The following is a 20170-nucleotide window of genomic DNA, read 5'->3' on the forward strand; positions in this document are numbered from 1 at the left end:
TCGTTGAAATTTCCACTCAATTTTACTATGAATACGATGTTTTATACAAGGAGATGGCTGAGTGAACTCGATGCAGTATATGGAAGGATCAGATTATCGCAACGTAACTTCAAAGTCCCGACTGCATATTTGCTTTTGTGGGTAAGCATGTCGGCAAAAAGCGTCACGTTGGCGTCCCGATTCGGACTCGTATACTACCAACTTGTGGGCATTTTTTACTGATTTTGAGGATAAATTTGGTGATAATTTTTTGTTGTTCTGTCAAAAAATGATATATAATTACACAAACTGATTTTTCTGAAGGTATTGGGGCGACGACTTCAGATATTTTTTACCCTTCATTGCCGGTGCGGGGGCCGACTATTGCGTCGTAATCGGATTAGTAGGCCGTTAATTATTTTCGTTCAAATTTAATACGACTGAAAATAACATTTTCTGACAAATTTTCGCCGATTTTGACCATTTAGTCAGTATACAGAAGTTTTGTAAGAACATGAATGTTGGTATTTTGAATTTTGTTTGTAATATAAATATTTTGTTTATTTGTGATATGTCAATAAATAAACAACCAGTGTTTGTTTTATTAATATTTTGTTACTTTAATCCATATTTTGGTTGTGTGTGTGATATTTGAATGCATGTATTTGCAACTATGATGTAGAAAATTTATTTTCCATTCAAATGATACCTTATTTTTCAAAAATAAGCAACTCTAAGTATTTTTATATCAGTTTGATTACACCACACTCACTCTCACATTATGTCAGTGAGGGGGCTGGTGGACAACACACAATCCCATGAGGCAAGTGGTGGTGAAAGGGTTAACAGACACAATGACTTTTTATAAGTAATTGCCTAACATAATTTAGTGAATATATCTCTAACAGAAAATGATCCAGTTGCAGCTAGTGCATGTTAAATACTCCAGTATATATTTCATAACAAACTTACTAACAATGCTGTCTATGTACATACCTAAGATTAGCAAGTTTCTCTTGTTCCAACTCTTTCTCTTCAGCTTCACTTTCTTTTTTCATTTTTTGTTTGTATAATTTCAGTGTATCCTCTTTATCATTCATCATTTCCAGCTTGGCATCTTCAAGTTCATTCTGCAACCTTGCTTTTAAGTCAGCTAGTATTTTGTCATGCTCTTTCTTTAGTTTGTCTTCGTCATCTTTCACTGTCCTCTCTTGTTCAAATCGCCTGCCATACAACAAGTGTTACAATCATTTCATATCTCTACATTGCCATACAACAAGTGTTACCATCATTTCATATCTCTCTATGGCCATACAACAAGTGTTACAATCATTTCACATCTCTCTATTGCCATACAACAAGTGTTACCATCATTTCATATCTCTCTATGGCCATACAACAAGTGTTACCATCATTTCATATCTCTCTATGGCCATACAACAAGTGTTACCATCATTTCATATCTCTCTATGGCCATACAACAAGTGTTATCATCATTTCATATCTCTCTATGGCCATACAACAAGTGTTACCATCATTTCATATCTCTCTATTGCCATACAACAAGTGTTACCATCATTTCATATCTCTCTATGGCCATACAACAAGTGTTATCATCATTTCATATCTCTCTATTGCCATACAACAAGTGTTACCATCATTTCATATCTCTCTATTGCCATACAACAAGTGTTATCATCATTTCATATCTCTCTATTGCCATACAACAAGTGTTACCATCATTTCATATCTCTATATTGCCATACAACAAGTGTTACCATCATTTCATATCTCTATATTGCCATACAACAAGTGTTACCATCATTTCATATCTCTCTATGGCCATACAACAAGTGTTACCATCATTTCATATCTCTCTATTGCCATACAACAAGTGTTACCATCATTTCATATCTCTCTATTGCCATACAACAAGTGTTACCATCATTTCACATCTCTATATTGCCATACAACAAGTGTTACCATCATTTCATATCTCTCTATTGCCATACAACAAGTGTTACCATCATTTCATATCTCTCTATGGCCATACAACAAGTGTTACCATCATTTCACATCTCTATATTGCCATACAACAAGTGTTACCATCATTTCATATCTCTCTATTGCCATACAACAAGTGTTACCATCATTTCATATCTCTCTATGGCCATACAACAAGTGTTATCATCATTTCACATCTCTATATTGCCATACAACAAGTGTTACCATCATTTCATATCTCTCTATTGCCATACAACAAGTGTTACCATCATTTCATATCTCTCTATTGCCATACAACAAGTGTTACCATCATTTCATATCTCTCTATTGCCATACAAGTGTTATCATTTCACATCTCTCTATTGCCATACAACAAGTGTTACCATCATTTCATATCTCTCTATTGCCATACAACAAGTGTTACCATCATTTCATATCTCTCTATGGCCATACAAGTGTTACCATCATTTCATATCTCTCTATGGCCATACAACAAGTGTTACCATCATTTCACATCTCTCTATTGCCATACAACAAGTGTTACCATCATTTCATATCTCTCTATTGCCATACAACAAGTGTTACCATCATTTCATATCTCTCTATGGCCATACAAGTGTTACCATCATTTCATATCTCTCTATGGCCATACAACAAGTGTTACCATCATTTCACATCTCTCTATTGCCATACAACAAGTGTTACCATCATTTCACATCTCTATATTGCCATACAACAAGTGTTATCATCATTTCACATCTCTATATTGCCATACAGGTGTTACCATCATTTCACATCTCTCTATTGCCATACAACAAGTGTTACCATCATTTCACATCTCTATATTGCCATACAACAAGTGTTACCATCATTTCACATCTCTATATTGCCATACAGGTGTTACCATCATTTCACATCTCTCTATTGCCATACAACAAGTGTTACCATCATTTCATATCTCTCTATTGCCATACAACAAGTGTTATCATCATTTCACATCTCTCTATTGCCATACAACAAGTGTTACCATCATTTCATATCTCTCTATTGCCATACAACAAGTGTTACCATCATTTCATATCTCTCTATTGCCATACAACAAGTGTTACCATCATTTCACATCTCTATATTGCCATACAACAAGTGTTATCATCATTTCACATCTCTCTATTGCCATACAACAAGTGTTATCATCATTTCACATCTCTCTATTGCCATACAACAAGTGTTACCATCATTTCACATCTCTATATTGCCATACAAGTGTTACCATCATTTCATATCTCTCTATTGCCATACAACAAGTGTTACCATCATTTCACATCTCTCTATTGCCATACAAGTGTTACCATCATTTCATATCTCTCTATTGCCATACAACAAGTGTTATCATCATTTCATATCTCTCTATTGCCATACAACAAGTGTTATCATCATTTCATATCTCTCTATTGCCATACAACAAGTGTTATCATCATTTCACATCTCTCTATTGCCATACAACAAGTGTTACCATCATTTCACATCTCTATATTGCCATACAAGTGTTACCATCATTTCATATCTCTCTATTGCCATACAACAAGTGTTACCAACATTTCACATCTCTCTATTGCCATACAAGTGTTACCATCATTTCATATCTCTCTATTGCCATACAACAAGTGTTATCATCATTTCATATCTCTCTATTGCCATACAACAAGTGTTATCATCATTTCATATCTCTCTATTGCCATACAACAAGTGTTACCATCATTTCACATCTCTATATTGCCATACAAGTGTTACCATCATTTCATATCTCTCTATTGCCATACAACAAGTGTTACCATCATTTCACATCTCTCTATTGCCATACAAGTGTTACCATCATTTCATATCTCTCTATTGCCATACAACAAGTGTTACCATCATTTCATATCTCTATATTGCCATACAACAAGTGTTATCATCATTTCATATCTCTCTATTGCCATACAACAAGTGTTATCATCATTTCATATCTCTCTATTGCCATACAACAAGTGTTACCATCATTTCATATCTCTCTATTGCCATACAACAAGTGTTATCATCATTTCATATCTCTCTATTGCCATACAACAAGTGTTACCATCATTTCACATCTCTCTATTGCCATACAACAAGTGTTACCATCATTTCATATCTCTCTATTGCCATACAACAAGTGTTACCATCATTTCATATCTCTATATTGCCATACAAGTGTTACCATCATTTCACATCTCTACATTGCCATACAACAAGTGTTACCATCATTTCACATCTCTCTATGGCCATACAACAAGTGTTACCATCATTTCATATCTCTCTATTGCCATACAACAAGTGTTACCATCATTTCATATCTCTCTATTGCCATACAACAAGTGTTACCATCATTTCACATCTCTCTATTGCCATACAACAAGTGTTACCATCATTTCATATCTCTATATTGCCATACAACAAGTGTTACCATCATTTCATATCTCTCTATTGCCATACAACAAGTGTTACCATCATTTCACATCTCTCTATTGACATTCAACAAGTGTTACCATCATTTCACATCTCTCTATTGCCATACAACAAGTGTTACCATCATTTCATATCTCTCTATGGCCATACAACAAGTGTTACCATCATTTCACATCTCTCTATGGCCATACAACAAGTGTTATCATCATTTCATATCTCTTTATTGCCATACAACAAGTGTTACCATCATTTCATATCTCTCTATGGCCATACAACAAGTGTTACCATCATTTCACATCTCTATATTGCCATACAACAAGTGTTACCATCATTTCACATCTCTCTATTGCCATACAACAAGTGTTACCATCATTTCATATCTCTCTATGGCCATACAACAAGTGTTACCATCATTTCATATCTCTCTATGGCCATACAACAAGTGTTACCATCATTTCATATCTCTCTATGGCCATACAACAAGTGTTATCATCATTTCATATCTCTCTATGGCCATACAACAAGTGTTACCATCATTTCATATCTCTCTATTGCCATACAACAAGTGTTATCATCATTTCATATCTCTCTATTGCCATACAACAAGTGTTACCATCATTTCACATCTCTCTATTGCCATACAACAAGTGTTACCATCATTTCATATCTCTCTATTGCCATACAACAAGTGTTACCATCATTTCATATCTCTATATTGCCATACAAGTGTTACCATCATTTCACATCTCTACATTGCCATACAACAAGTGTTACCATCATTTCACATCTCTCTATGGCCATACAACAAGTGTTACCATCATTTCATATCTCTCTATTGCCATACAACAAGTGTTACCATCATTTCATATCTCTCTATTGCCATACAACAAGTGTTACCATCATTTCACATCTCTCTATTGCCATACAACAAGTGTTACCATCATTTCATATCTCTATATTGCCATACAACAAGTGTTACCATCATTTCATATCTCTCTATTGCCATACAACAAGTGTTACCATCATTTCACATCTCTCTATTGACATTCAACAAGTGTGACCATCATTTCACATCTCTCTATTGCCATACAAGTGTTACCATCATTTCATATCTCTTTATTGCCATACAACAAGTGTTACCATCATTTCACATCTCTCTATGGCCATACAACAAGTGTTACCATCATTTCACATCTCTATATTGCCATACAACAAGTGTTATCATCATTTCATATCTCTCTATTGCCATACAACAAGTGTTACCATCATTTCACATCTCTCTATTGCCATACAAGTGTTACCATCATTTCATATCTCTCTATTGCCATACAACAAGTGTTACCATCATTTCATATCTCTCTATGGCCATACAACAAGTGTTACCATCATTTCACATCTCTCTATTGCCATACAACAAGTGTTACCATCATTTCATATCTCTATATTGCCATACAACAAGTGTTACCATCATTTCATATCTCTCTATGGCCATACAACAAGTGTTACCATCATTTCATATCTCTCTATGGCCATACAACAAGTGTTATCATCATTTCATATCTCTTTATTGCCATACAACAAGTGTTACCATCATTTCATATCTCTCTATGGCCATACAACAAGTGTTACCATCATTTCACATCTCTATATTGCCATACAACAAGTGTTACCATCATTTCACATCTCTCTATTGCCATACAACAAGTGTTACCATCATTTCATATCTCTATATTGCCATACAACAAGTGTTACCATCATTTCATATCTCTCTATTGCCATACAACAAGTGTTACCATCATTTCACATCTCTATATTGCCATACAACAAGTGTTATCATCATTTCATATCTCTATATTGCCATACAACAAGTGTTACCATCATTTCACATCTCTATATTGCCATACAACAAGTGTTATCATCATTTCATATCTCTATATTGCCATACAACAAGTGTTACCATCATTTCACATCTCTCTATTGCCATACAACAAGTGTTACCATCATTTCATATCTCTCTATTGCCATACAACAAGTGTTACCATCATTTCATATCTCTCTATTGCCATACAACAAGTGTTACCATCATTTCATCTCTCTCTCTCTCTCTCTCTCTCTCTCTCTCTCTCTCTCTCTCTCTCTCTCTCTCTCTCTCTCTCTCTCTCTCTCTCTCTCTCTCTCTCTCTCTCTCTCTCTCTCTCTCTCTCTCTCTCTCTCTCTCTCTCTCTCTCTCTCTCTCTCTCTCTCTCTCTCTCTCTCAACTTCAATTTGTGTAATCAGTCTTTATATCATATAACTTACTTCTGTGCTGCATGTGCCTGAATTTCAGCTCTTTTCTTTCTGTCTTCTTCTTCTTTCTTCTTCTTGTCATCACCTAACAATATTTTTTTACCAAAGCTGCCTGTTGTTGCAGTAAGTTTGTTTGGACTTCTATTATCCACTACAGTACGGGACGGCAGTGTACTTGACAGCTATCAACGGAATAACATTGCAAAATAATGACAATCTGAAGAGTCTTAGTTATCTGTAGTTTTGTTAAATTGGTTAAAACACTTCACTAGCATTAAAACTGGTAAGCTACAGACATTTACAGTAGTTATTTAACTGGCATTGTTAGCTACAGACATTTACAGTAGTTATGTAACTGACATTGTTAGCTACAGACACTTACAGTAGTTATGTAACTGACATTGTTAGCTACAGACAGTAGTTATGTAACTGACATTGTTAGCTACAGACATTTACAGTAGTTATGTAACTGACATTGTTAGCTACACAGTAGTTATGTAACTGACATTGTTAGCTACAGACAGTAGTTATGTAACTGACATTGTTAGCTACACACAGTAGTTATGTAACTGACATTGTTAGCTACAGACACTTACAGTAGTTATGTAACTGACATTGTTAGCTACAGACACTTACAGTAGTTATGTAACTGACATTGTTAGCTACAGACACTTACAGTAGTTATGTAACTGACATTGTTAGCTACAGACACTTACAGTAGTTATGTAACTGACATTGTTAGCTACAGACACTTACAGTAGTTATGTAACTGACATTGTTAGCTAGACATTTACAGTAGTTATGTAACTGACATTGTTAGCTACAGACACTTACAGTAGTTATGTAACTGACATTGTTAGCTACAGACACTTACAGTAGTTATGTAACTGACATTGTTAGCTACAGACACTTACAGTAGTTATGTAACTGACATTGTTAGCTACAGACACTTACAGTATTTATGTAACTGACATTGTTAGCTACAGACATTTACAGTAGTTATGTAACTGACATTGTTAGCTACAGACAGTAGTTATGTAACTGACATTGTTAGCTACAGACACTTACAGTATTTATGTAACTGACATTGTTAGCTACAGACATTTACAGTATTTATGTAACTGACATTGTTAGCTACAGACATTTACAGTAGTTATGTAACTGACATTGTTAGCTACAGACACTTACAGTAGTTATGTAACTGACATTGTTAGCTACACAGTAGTTATGTAACTGACATTGTTAGCTACAGACATTTACAGTAGTTATGTAACTGACATTGTTAGCTACAGACATTTACAGTAGTTATGTAACTGACATTGTTAGCTACTAGACACTTACAGTAGTTATGTAACTGACATTGTTAGCTACAGACACTTACAGTATTTATGTAACTGACATTGTTAGCTACAGCCACTAATCTTTTTTGTTTGGTATATTGTGATCTCACCTTAGGAGTAATTGCTTCAGGTACTGGTGTTAGATTCTCGGCTTCCATTAAATTAAGTCTATCTGATAACACTGGACTAATACCAAAGTCCTACAAAACCAAGAAATAGTGACACTACAATTTAGATATACTTAGTCAAGTGAAATGCATCAGGATATATGAGTGTAGGTCTTTTCCATTGGATGGCTTACACTACTTAAACTTATGACTAACACTTACAACTAAACTGACAAAACAAACACTAAATGTGAACACTTACAACTATACTGTCACTAAACAAACACTAAATGTGAACACATACACCTATACTGTCACTAATCAAACACTAAATGTGAACACTTACAACTAAACTGACAAAACAAACACTAAATGTGAACACATACACCTATACTGTCACTAAACAAACACTAAATGTGAACACTTACAACTATTCTGTCACTAAACAAACACTAAATGTGAACACTTACAACTATACTGTCACTAAACAAACACTAAATGTGAACACTTACAACTAAACTGACAAAACAAACACTCAATGTGAACACTTACAACTATACTGTCACTAAACAAACACTAAATGTGAACACTTACAACTATACTGTCACTAAACAAACACTAAATGTGAACACTTACAACTATACTGTCACTAAACAAACACTCAATGTGAACACTTACAACTATACTGTCACTAAACAAACACTGAATTTGAACACTTACAACTATACTGTCACTAAACAAACACTCAATGTGAACACTTACAACTATACTGTCACTAAACAATCACTAAATGTGAAGTCTTTGAATTCACTTACCAGCAAACCATTGTCTACAAACACTCAATGTGAAGTCTTTGAATACACTTACCACTGAACCATTGTCAACAAACACTTAATGTGAAGTCTTGGAATACACTTACCAGCAAACCATTGTCTACAAACACTCAATGTGAAGTCTTTGAATTCACTTACCACTGAACCATTGTCAACAAACACTCAATGTGAAGTCTTTGAATTCACTTACCAGCAAACCATTGTCTACAAACACTGAATGTGAAGTCTTTGAATACACTTACCACTGAACCATTGTCTACAAACACTTAATGTGAAGTCTTTGAATACACTTACCAGCAAACCATTCTCAACAAACACTCAATGTAAACAGTCTTTGAATACTTACCACTGAACCATTGTCAACAAACACTCAATGTGAAGTCTTTGAATACACTTACCAGCAAACCATTGTCTACAAACACTGAATGTGAAGTCTTTGAATACACTTACCAGCAAACCATTGTCTACAAACACTCAATGTGAAGTCTTTGAATACACTTACCACTGAACCATTGTCAACAAACACTCAATGTGAAGTCTTTGAATACACTTACCACTGAACCATTGTCAACAAACACTCAATGTGAAGTCTTTGAATACACTTACCACTGAACCATTGTCATCAGAATCTCCTGACGAGTCAGATTTCAACTTCATTAACTCCTCTTCAGGTTCAGATGTCTGTTTAAAACATTTGATGTATAGAAATTGGAAAGAAGTTAAGGAGTTGCCATACTGTTTTAGAGAAATGCTGAAAGTAGTTGTACTTGTAGGACATGTACTGAAAATTGTAATGATTCAGAAGATGAAAATGATTTTTTTCACACACAAATATTAGCATTAATACACATTTGTTATATGAATAACTTGTTACATGTACCTTGCCAATATCTTTACTATATAGAACACATCCATATAAATTATAACAACATATCTACAATTTTCTGGATATTTTGCTTAGACGGCCACATGATTTCATTGAAATACCTCGTGAGGCTCTTCTCAAGTCATTTTTATGAGATGATGTGATGGCGACTTTATTGTGAAGTTTTTGAAAACAAAAAGAAAATGGGTGGTTGCCAAGTTTGTTTTGCACTAACCAGTGAAATGTATGTGAAATCTCTCATCAGCTCTATTTCTTTACTCTCCCAATCCTGCTGTGTGGGGGCCTACATTTTGTTGTATACTATTTAGACTGTGATAACTCTAGTCTACATGTGTATGATCATTAATGGTACATTTCAATCACCACTGTCCTCTATACCCATTTCAGTCACCAATGTCCTCTACACCCATTTCAGTCACCAATGTCCTCCACACCCATTTCAGTCACCAATGTCCTCTACACCCATTTCAGTCACCACTGTCCTCCACACCCATTTCAGTCACCACTGTCCTCTACACCCATTTCAGTCACCACTGTCCTCTACACCCATTTCAGTCACCACTGTCCTCTACACCCATTTCAGTCACCACTGTCCTCTACACCCATTTCAGTCACCACTGTCCTCTACACCCATTTCAGTCACCACTGTCCTCTACACCCATTTCAGTCACCACTGTCCTCTACACCCATTTCAGTCACCACTGTCCTCTACACCCATTTCAGTCACCACTGTCCTCTACACCCATTTCAGTCACCACTGTCCTCTACACCCATATCAGTCACCACTGTCCTCTACACCCATTTCAGTCACCACTGTCCTCTACACCCATTTCAGTCACCACTGTCCTCTACACCCATTTCAGTCACCACTGTCCTCTACACCCATATCAGTCACCAATGTCCTCTACACCCATTTCAGTCACCACTGTCCTCTACACCCATTTCAGTCACCACTGTCCTCTACACCCATTTCAGTCACCACTGTCCTCTACACCCATATCAGTCACCAATGTCCTCTACACCCATATCAGTCACCACTGTCCTCTACACCCATATCAGTCACCAATGTCCTCTACACCCATTTCAGTCACCACTGTCCTCTACACCCATTTCAGTCACCAATGTCCTCTACACCCATTTCAGTCACCAATGTCCTCTACACCCATTTCAGTCACCACTGTCCTCTACACCCATTTCAGTCACCACTGTCCTCTACACCCATTTCAGTCACCACTGTCCTCCACACCCATTTCAGTCACCAATGTCCTCTACACCCATTTCAGTCACCAATGTCCTCTACACCCATTTCAGTCACCACTGTCCTCTACACCCATTTCAGTCACCACTGTCCTCTACACCCATTTCAGTCACCAATGTCCTCTACACCCATATCAGTCACCAATGTCCTCTACACCCATTTCAGTCACCACTGTCCTCTACACCCATTTCAGTCACCACTGTCCTCTACACCCATATCAGTCACCACTGTCCTCTACACCCATTTCAGTCACCACTGTCCTCTACACCCATTTCAGTCACCAATGTCCTCTACACCCATATCAGTCACCAATGTCCTCTACACCCATTTCAGTCACCACTGTCCTCTACACCCATTTCAGTCACCACTGTCCTCTACACCCATTTCAGTCACCACTGTCCTCTACACCCATTTCAGTCACCACTGTCCTCTACACCCATTTTTAATAGTCACCACTGACAGCAATTTCTTGTGATCCTTACAAAATGTGGTACTTATACTAAGAGCTGTAAGTAGGTAAAATCTACTAGGGTTTCCATGTCATTTTACCAGGGTTCACAAACAATATTACCATAGATTGTATTGGGAAACACTGCCATTTTTACCCCTTTCTCCATTTCTGTTACCAGGTTCCCCAACCTTAGCAAAACCAATTTGGTGTTTCCCTAACCTTCACTGTGTTGACTCATACCGAAATCATCATTTTATCATTCTAACCCACAACATCATTTGTCTGACATCATACTGTTTTTACTACACTCTCCACATGCTGTCAGATCATACTGTCATTACTACACTCTCCACATGCTGTCAGATCATACTGTCTTTACTACACTCTCCACATGTTGTCAGATCATACTGTCTTTACTACACTCTCCACATGCTGTCAGATCATACTGTCTTTACTACACTCTCCACATGCTGTCAGATCATACTGTCATTACTACACTCTCCACATGCTGTCAGATCATACTGTCTTTACTACACACTCCACATGTCAGATCATACTGTCTTTACTACACTCTCCACATGTTGTCAGATCATACTGTCTTTACTACACTCTCCACATGCTGTCAGATCATACTGTCTTTACTACACTCTCCACATGCTGTCAGATCATACTGTCTTTACTACACTCTCCACATGCTGTCAGATCATACTGTCATTACTACACTCTCCACATGCTGTCAGATCATACTGTCTTTACTACACACTCCACATGTCAGATCATACTGTCTTTACTACACTCTCCACATGTTGTCAGATCATACTGTCTTTACTACACTCTCCACATGCTGTCAGATCATACTGTCTTTACTACACTCTCCACATGCTGTCAGATCATACTGTCTTTACTACACTCTCCACATGCTGTCAGATCATACTGTCTTTACTACACTCTCCACATGCTGTCAGATCATACTGTCTTTACTACACTCTCCACATGCTGTCAGATCATACTGTCTTTACTACACTCTCCACATGCTGTCAGATCATACTGTCTTTACTACACTCTCCACATGCTGTCAGATCATACTGTCTTTACTACACTCTCCACATGCTGTCAGATCATACTGTCTTTACTACACTCTCCACATGCTGTCAGATCATACTGTCTTTACTACACTCTCCACATGCTGTCAGATCATACTGTCTTTACTACACTCTCCACATGCTGTCAGATCATACTGTCTTTACTACACTCTCCACATTCTGTCAGATCATACTGTTTTTACTACACTCTCCACATTCTGTCAGATCATACTGTCTTTACTACACTCTCCACATTCTGTCAGATCATACTGTCTTTACTACACTCTCCACATTCTGTCAGATCATACTGTCTTTACTACACTCTCCACATTCTGTCAGATCATACTGTCTTTACTACACTCTCCACATTCTGTCAGATCATACTGTCTTTACTACACTCTCCACATTCTGTCAGATCATACTGTTTTTACTACACTCTCCACATTCTGTCAGATCATACTGTCTTTACTACACTCTCCACATTCTGTCAGATCATACTGTCTTTACTACACTCTCCACATTCTGTCAGATCATACTGTCTTTACTACACTCTCCACATTCTGTCAGATCATACTGTCTTTACTACACTCTCCACATTCTGTCAGATCATACTGTCTTTACTACACTCTCCACATGCTGTCAGATCATACTGTCTTTACTACACTCTCCACATGCTGTCAGATCATACTGTCTTTACTACACTCTCCACATTCTGTCAGATCATACTGTCTTTACTACACTCTCCACATTCTGTCAGATCATACTGTCTTTACTACACTCTCCACATTCTGTCAGATCATACTGTTTTTACTACACTCTCCACATTCTGTCAGATCATACTGTCTTTACTACACTCTCCACATTCTGTCAGATCATACTGTCTTTACTACACTCTCCACATGTCAGATCATACTGTCTTTACTACACTCTCCACATGCTGTCAGATCATACTGTCATTACTACACTCTCCACATGCTGTCAGATCATACTGTCTTTACTACACTCTCCACATGCTGTCAGATCATACTGTCTTTACTACACTCTCCATATGCTGCCACTTTCATTTACAAATTTACATCGTTATTCTGTCATCAATACTATGCTGCACATGCACAAATGATAATGTTGCATACATGGTTACTATGGTAACAATATAATGCAGAACATCCTATAGGCTAGTATAAATGTGAAAATAAACAGCATGACAAATGACAACAAAGTAGTTTAATATGATCATATGGTTACAGCAATCAATCACATACACTTTCTACTTACACTACAATAATGATTATATGGTTACAGCAATCAATCACATACACTTTCTACTTACACTACAATAATGATTATATGGTTACAGCAATCAATCACATACACTTTCTATTTACACTACAATAATGATACAGATACAGACTTGGGATAATCTACAAATACATTTGGACCATGTTTGTTACCATGGTCATGGGTTGGTGACACTACAGTGGCTACATTAGACATGACATCTGACATGCAATGATTCAGTGTATTACACTACATATATGTACATCACACAGCATACAGCATACAGCAATACAATATCACAATCTATAGTCTAGGACAGTTAGATAAAGCTACCTGTGATTCTGGCTGGATTTGCATGAAATGTAAAAGAAATATGTTAACTCCCTAAACAACAGAAAGTATATAATAATAGTACTTGAAATTGACTTCTATTCTACAAGTGTAGAATTGACTCTACATTTACAATTCAGATTCACTGGTACTCTATAAGTGTAGAATTGGCTCGACATTCATATTACAATTCAGATTCATTTCTACTTCATTATATTTCCATTTGACACCATCTGCTAAACTATGCATATCAACATGAAATAGTGAGTTTCGATAGTGATGAAGCTAAGATAAGAATTTGTTCTTACCTCATAACCTAGCTGTCCAATGTCATTTAAATCCATGTCCAGTTTCAAATCAAGTCTTGGGCTCTCTGTTTCCTAGGGAACATGGATACAAACAAATACAGAATAAAACAAGCTTAGATTTCTACCAATTGAATACCATCACAGTAGCATCATCACTTGATGTGTACATGTATACTTTATATTAACAGTAGCATCATCACTTGATGTGTACATGTATACTTTATGTGTACATGTATACTTTATATTAACAGCAGCAGCATCACTTGATGTGTACATGTATACTTTATATTAACAGTAGCATCATCACTTGATGTGTACATGTATACTTTATATTAACAGTAGCATCATCACTTGATGTGTACATGTATACTTTATATTAACAGTAGCAGTGTTCTCCCTGAACAAGGTAACAGGGGCGCCGCGCCCTCTTGTAAATTCTTGGTGCCCCCTTGTAAGTTTTGACGAAAAAAAAATGAATTGAATATTTTTTCAACAAACGGGGCAAAACGATTTACTTCTCTCACGGTTTCGCTACGATCTCATGGTCGCCATTTTGGAAAGTCAAATATCTCGGTCGGTAAAGAGGCTACTGTCACTGATGTCAAACTTTGTGCGAATCACATTCACGCATTCTTTCATCAAACTTGTCATTCATTCTATAGCTTTCAAACAGTCAACATGTCTTTCCTCCGTCATTTAGCTCAATGAAGATCAGGAGGTACACGGAATATTTTACATGTCGGCCCTTTTCAGGGCGAACTTGAACTCAGATCGTGGGATTGTTTGCATGTAAACACACTGTCTCGAGTTTACGGTACAAAAACAAAATGAAATGCGAAACTTTGAAAGGCTTGTGTTGTTCACCGACACTACTTAGATGATACTAAATAATATGTCACTAAAATGAACAAAATGGTACATTCTAGTTCCTTAACTATTTATTGAATTGTAATCGAAACGAAAATGGGCTAATATTTTCGTACCCATCGAACCACGATCGAACTTACGGAGATATCGGGTGAGATGCGATGGCCTCAACACAGATAAACACGTGGTGTCAATGTGGGCGATTCCATTGTTCATGGATAGGTGGGCCGTGACAAAAGTTTCGGAACGGTACACTAAATGTACTACAAAATCTATGGTTTTCAGAGTCGCTGTGTCTATGAATTGCTTCTCTTAATATAAAAACACGCAAGTAAGATTTTCCATGGCTACGTCAGTATTGAAGTTGAACGCTAAGTTCCCCTCTGTCCCTTCCCTTTAGTTTAATAGTTCGGACGTTGCATGTGTCGTCATAGTACAATCTTTGACCTTTCAAAATCTTAGTGAATCGTCGTAGCAGAAAGTTTTGTCGGATACCTGTCCCACTTGAAAACTATGTATTCCGATTCATTTTATTTCATTTTCTTTTGATTGACTTCATTACCACCCATAGTGACACGAAGCGATTTCGCCTTCTTTCAAAAAAGACCTGTGCTAACTGAAACTGCCATGCCGTATTGTCACCGACTATTTTTGTTTTCGTAAAAAAAACTGAACATGCTGAAGAGAACTATATCATGGCTAGGCATGTCTTACAGTGTGAGTTTTTTTTGACGTGGGAGCGTGACGTATTGAGTGTCCATTTGAACATGTGCAGCTGTGTTTGGCATGTACTATTAATTTTCCAGTTAGACACAACAATGGCAACAAAAATTGCAACATTAGTGTTGCGTCTTTTTTACATTGACTGTAACAGGGCCAGGGTACAAGTTCGTTAGTGGTCTATAATAATATTATGTATCAAAATAAAAACAATCAACTCTCACTCAGTATAGTACGATCGTCAGTCGAGGGGTATGGCAAATGTAACAAAATTCGTTGCGTATAGGATACGGATCGTTTGATCAAATATGCATAAAATTAATTTCCATTGCGTACGGTATAATACGCATGGTTTTGCGTCACCGCAAATACTGGTCCGTCATTCTGAGCAGTTCTCAACTCCGGGAATTAAATGATAAATTTAATGAGAAGTCAACTAGAAAACAGTACATTTAGACGAATTGAATCACTATGGGAATATCAATAGATGGACCAAATCTGACACTGTTTACTTTGAACAAGCAGTCACCAATGGGGAAATTACAAAGACAGGAGAATTCTCACAGAAGTGAGACAAGTTACTCAGCTGTTATGCATAAAGGCAAAGTTATCTTCACCCTTATGTTTTGACTTTTGTTTGTTTTGGAAGTGGTATGGTGATGATGCAATGAAGCTCTTGAAAATGGATTTCGTTTTGTAGTAAACACTACAACTGTCCTGAAACATCTTGAAATTTGCTGCAATTTTTTACAGAAAGTTGAAGATTTTGTTTTGTTACACTCTTTCAGCATTTGTGTTAAAAAGAGCTATTTGAGTAACTATTTAGGACAAACTATTAAAAAACTATTTTTTTGACACAGGTAAATTTGGCTAAATTCTGTCACTATTTAAACATTAAGATATCAAAACTCACTTTGACACTTCAGTTGTGTTACAATTCACATGATTAAAGTGGGTTAAAATGGCTAAATAAAGTGCCACCAAAAGCCACCATTTCAAGATGCAAATTGCAAAAGCTCCTAGGCAGGAGGGGGGACACCCCCTCCTGACCACCCACCTCCGCTCAGCAACAATTCCCCCCTCTTGTGACCAAATCCTGGGGAGAACACTGCAGTAGCATCATCACTTGATGTGTACATGTATACTTTATATTAACAGTAGCATCATCACTTGGTGTGTATCTGTTCTATACCACTTACCTCATCATCAATGTCTAACATTTGTATATGTTCTCCTCTGGCTCCTTTTAGAAAACTTCTTCCAGTACCAGTTAGTTCAAAACCCCCTGATTTAGATGTAGAACCACCCCGACTCTAAAATCCAAAATAAAAAATAACACCTAGTGTAGATGTACAACTACCTCATTTCTACAATTTGAAATAAAAAAAACATAGACTATTGCTCAACTTGTTAGTATATAAAATGCAGTGAATTCCAGATTGGACTAATAATCAACTACATTGTATGTGATTTTGAGTTAAACAATTGGACTAATATCAACTATATGATTTTGAGTTAAACAATGAACAACACTATACAACTTACAAGGTATGCTTTAAGATACGGTTTGGTAATTGTTGTATCAAATATGGACAAATCTACCAGACTATTGGTGGTATGAAACCCGGGTAAAATGACTGGGAAAGTCCAGTCAGTAGATTTAACATATTGTCAGCCCTTGACAGAAATACTGTTATAATGTGAAATATAAATACTTACCCCAAATGTAGATGTAAGGCCACCTGTAGTAGCGAGAGGATCAGATCTCATCAGTCGATTAGTAGGACCAGTACTGGCCATGGTGCCAGTTATACCACCAAAACTTCCGCCAACTTCACCTTTAAGTGGACCTAAACCAGCCTAGAAAATATCACAGAAATATGACACAACTGAGCTGATGCCCTGTCAATTACTCCACATTGTTTAGTGTAAAAACAGAGGCCAAATATGTTCTGTCAATTACTCCACATTGTTTAGTGTAAAAACAGAGGCCAAATATGTCCTGTCAATTACTCCACATTGTTTAGTGTAAAAACAGAGGCCAAATATGTCCTGTCAATTAGTCCACATTGTTTAGTGTAAAAACAGAGGCCAAATATGTTCTGTCAATTAGTCCACATTGTTTAGTGTAAAAACAGAGGCCAAATATGTTCTGTCAATTAGTCCACATTGTTTAGTGTAAAAACAGAGGCCAAATATGTTCTGTCAATTAGTCCACATTGTTTAGTGTAAAAACAGAGGCCAAATATGTTCTGTCAATTAGTCCACATTGTTTAGTGTAAAAACAGAGGCCAAATATGTTCTGTCAATTACTCCACATTGTTTAGTGTAAAAACAGAGGCCAAATATGTTCTGTCAATTACTCCACATTGTTTAGTGTAAAAACAGAGGCCAAATATGTCCTGTCAATTACTCCACACTGTTAAGTGTAATAACAGAGGCCAAATATGTCCTGTCAATTACTCCACATTGTTTAGTGTAAAAACAGAGGCCAAATATGTTCTGTCAATTACTCCACATTGTTTAGTGTAAAAACAGAGGCCAAATATGTTCTGTCAATTACTCCACATTGTTTAGTGTAAAAACAGAGGCCAAATATGTTCTGTCAATTAGTCCACATTGTTTAGTGTAAAAACAGAGGCCAAATATGTTCTGTCAATTACTCCACATTGTTTAGTGTAAAAACAGAGGCCAAATATGTCCTGTCAATTACTCCACACTGTTAAGTGTAATAACAGAGGCCAAATATGTCCTCTCAATTACTCCACACTGTTAAGTGTAAAAACAGAGGCCAAATATGTATTCTCTTATCAGAATTTCTTATACCATACTTTCTGAATGTATTCTCTTATCAGAATTTCTTACACCATACTTACTGAATGTGTTCTCTTATCAGGTTCCTTCATAAATTTCTTCGGCTCTTTTTCCTTCTTGTCTTTCTTCTTCTTATCTTTCTTTTGTGGCATTTGTTTGCTGGGTATTGGTTTCTTTCTCTCCTCAGTTACCATATTTCTATAATATTCATCACAGGGATGGTCCCACATACTTTCACCTGATGCAAAGTTGAAATAATAGATATCTCCTGAACCACTCTGATCCTGGCTAGAAAAACAAATCAAATTGTCCAATATTAAATCAGTACCTGTGTGTGTGTAATACATATTCAGAATGTGGTATGTCAATAAATAAGACAGCAGAGTATCTAAGGGTGTTCATCAACACATGAAATGATGTATATGTTTACAAGAAGTCTCACCATGGCTTCCAGTCATTTGGTAATGGAGCATTGATACCTTCTCTGGCTACCCACATAAGGTGAGGTTCTCGTACAGGATCTATGCCAATTACTTGGGCATATTCTAGGATTTCTAAAAATAAAACAAAAAGCTAGAAGTCAAGGCATGATTTTAAAAAACAATAGTTATACTAACTATGTTCAGGTATTTTAGCACTAAAACATCACAAATGAAAATGTTAACAAATGTATTTCTTTATTTTCCCAATGAAATAATTGTGGTCATACTAGAATGTCCCTAACATATAAGAACACTATAATCCCTATATCTTGTTAACTTTTATTATGATTATCAAGAAATAATAGGGCTGAACCCACTGACACTGTTATCTCAAGGCCTGGGGAAGAGCCTGTAAATTATAGGGTAGAACCCACTGACACTGTTATCTCAAGGCCTGGGGAAGAGCCTGTAAATAATAGGGTAGAACCCAGTGACACTGTTATCTCAAGGCCTGGGGAAGAGCCTGTAAATTATAGGGTAGAACCCACTGACACTGTTGTCTCAAGGCCTGGGGAAGAGCCTGTAAATTACAGGGTGGAACCCACTGACACTGTTGTCTCCAGGTCTGGGGAAGAGCCTGTAAATTATACGGTAGAACCCACTGACACTGTTATCTCAAGGCCTGGGAAAGAGCCTATAAATTATAGGGTAGAACCCACTG

The 20170-nt window shown here is 36.7% G+C and overlaps 1 protein-coding gene across 5 annotated transcripts in view; it reads right to left on the bottom strand.

The window, feature by feature from the left end:
* The window catches only part of LOC144444512 (uncharacterized), a 125376-nt gene that overhangs the window by 84873 nt on the left and 20333 nt on the right, over positions 1–20170 (bottom strand). For all 5 annotated transcript variants that reach the window (XM_078133956.1, XM_078133955.1, XM_078133954.1 and 2 more), the window contains exons 3-11: positions 19470–19581; positions 19090–19315; positions 17933–18073; positions 17413–17526; positions 14627–14698; positions 9640–9714; positions 8204–8293; positions 6766–6935; positions 976–1203 (exon numbers count right to left, since the gene is read on the bottom strand). In XM_078133956.1, the coding sequence (XP_077990082.1) occupies positions 976–1203; positions 6766–6935; positions 8204–8293; positions 9640–9714; positions 14627–14698; positions 17413–17526; positions 17933–18073; positions 19090–19315; positions 19470–19581 (1228 nt within the window). The remainder of the gene's footprint in view (positions 1–975; positions 1204–6765; positions 6936–8203; positions 8294–9639; positions 9715–14626; positions 14699–17412; positions 17527–17932; positions 18074–19089; positions 19316–19469; positions 19582–20170) is intronic.

Source organism: Glandiceps talaboti, chromosome 13 (assembly GCF_964340395.1).
Source record: "Glandiceps talaboti chromosome 13, keGlaTala1.1, whole genome shotgun sequence".
NCBI classification, from domain to species: Eukaryota; Metazoa; Hemichordata; class Enteropneusta; family Spengelidae; genus Glandiceps; species Glandiceps talaboti.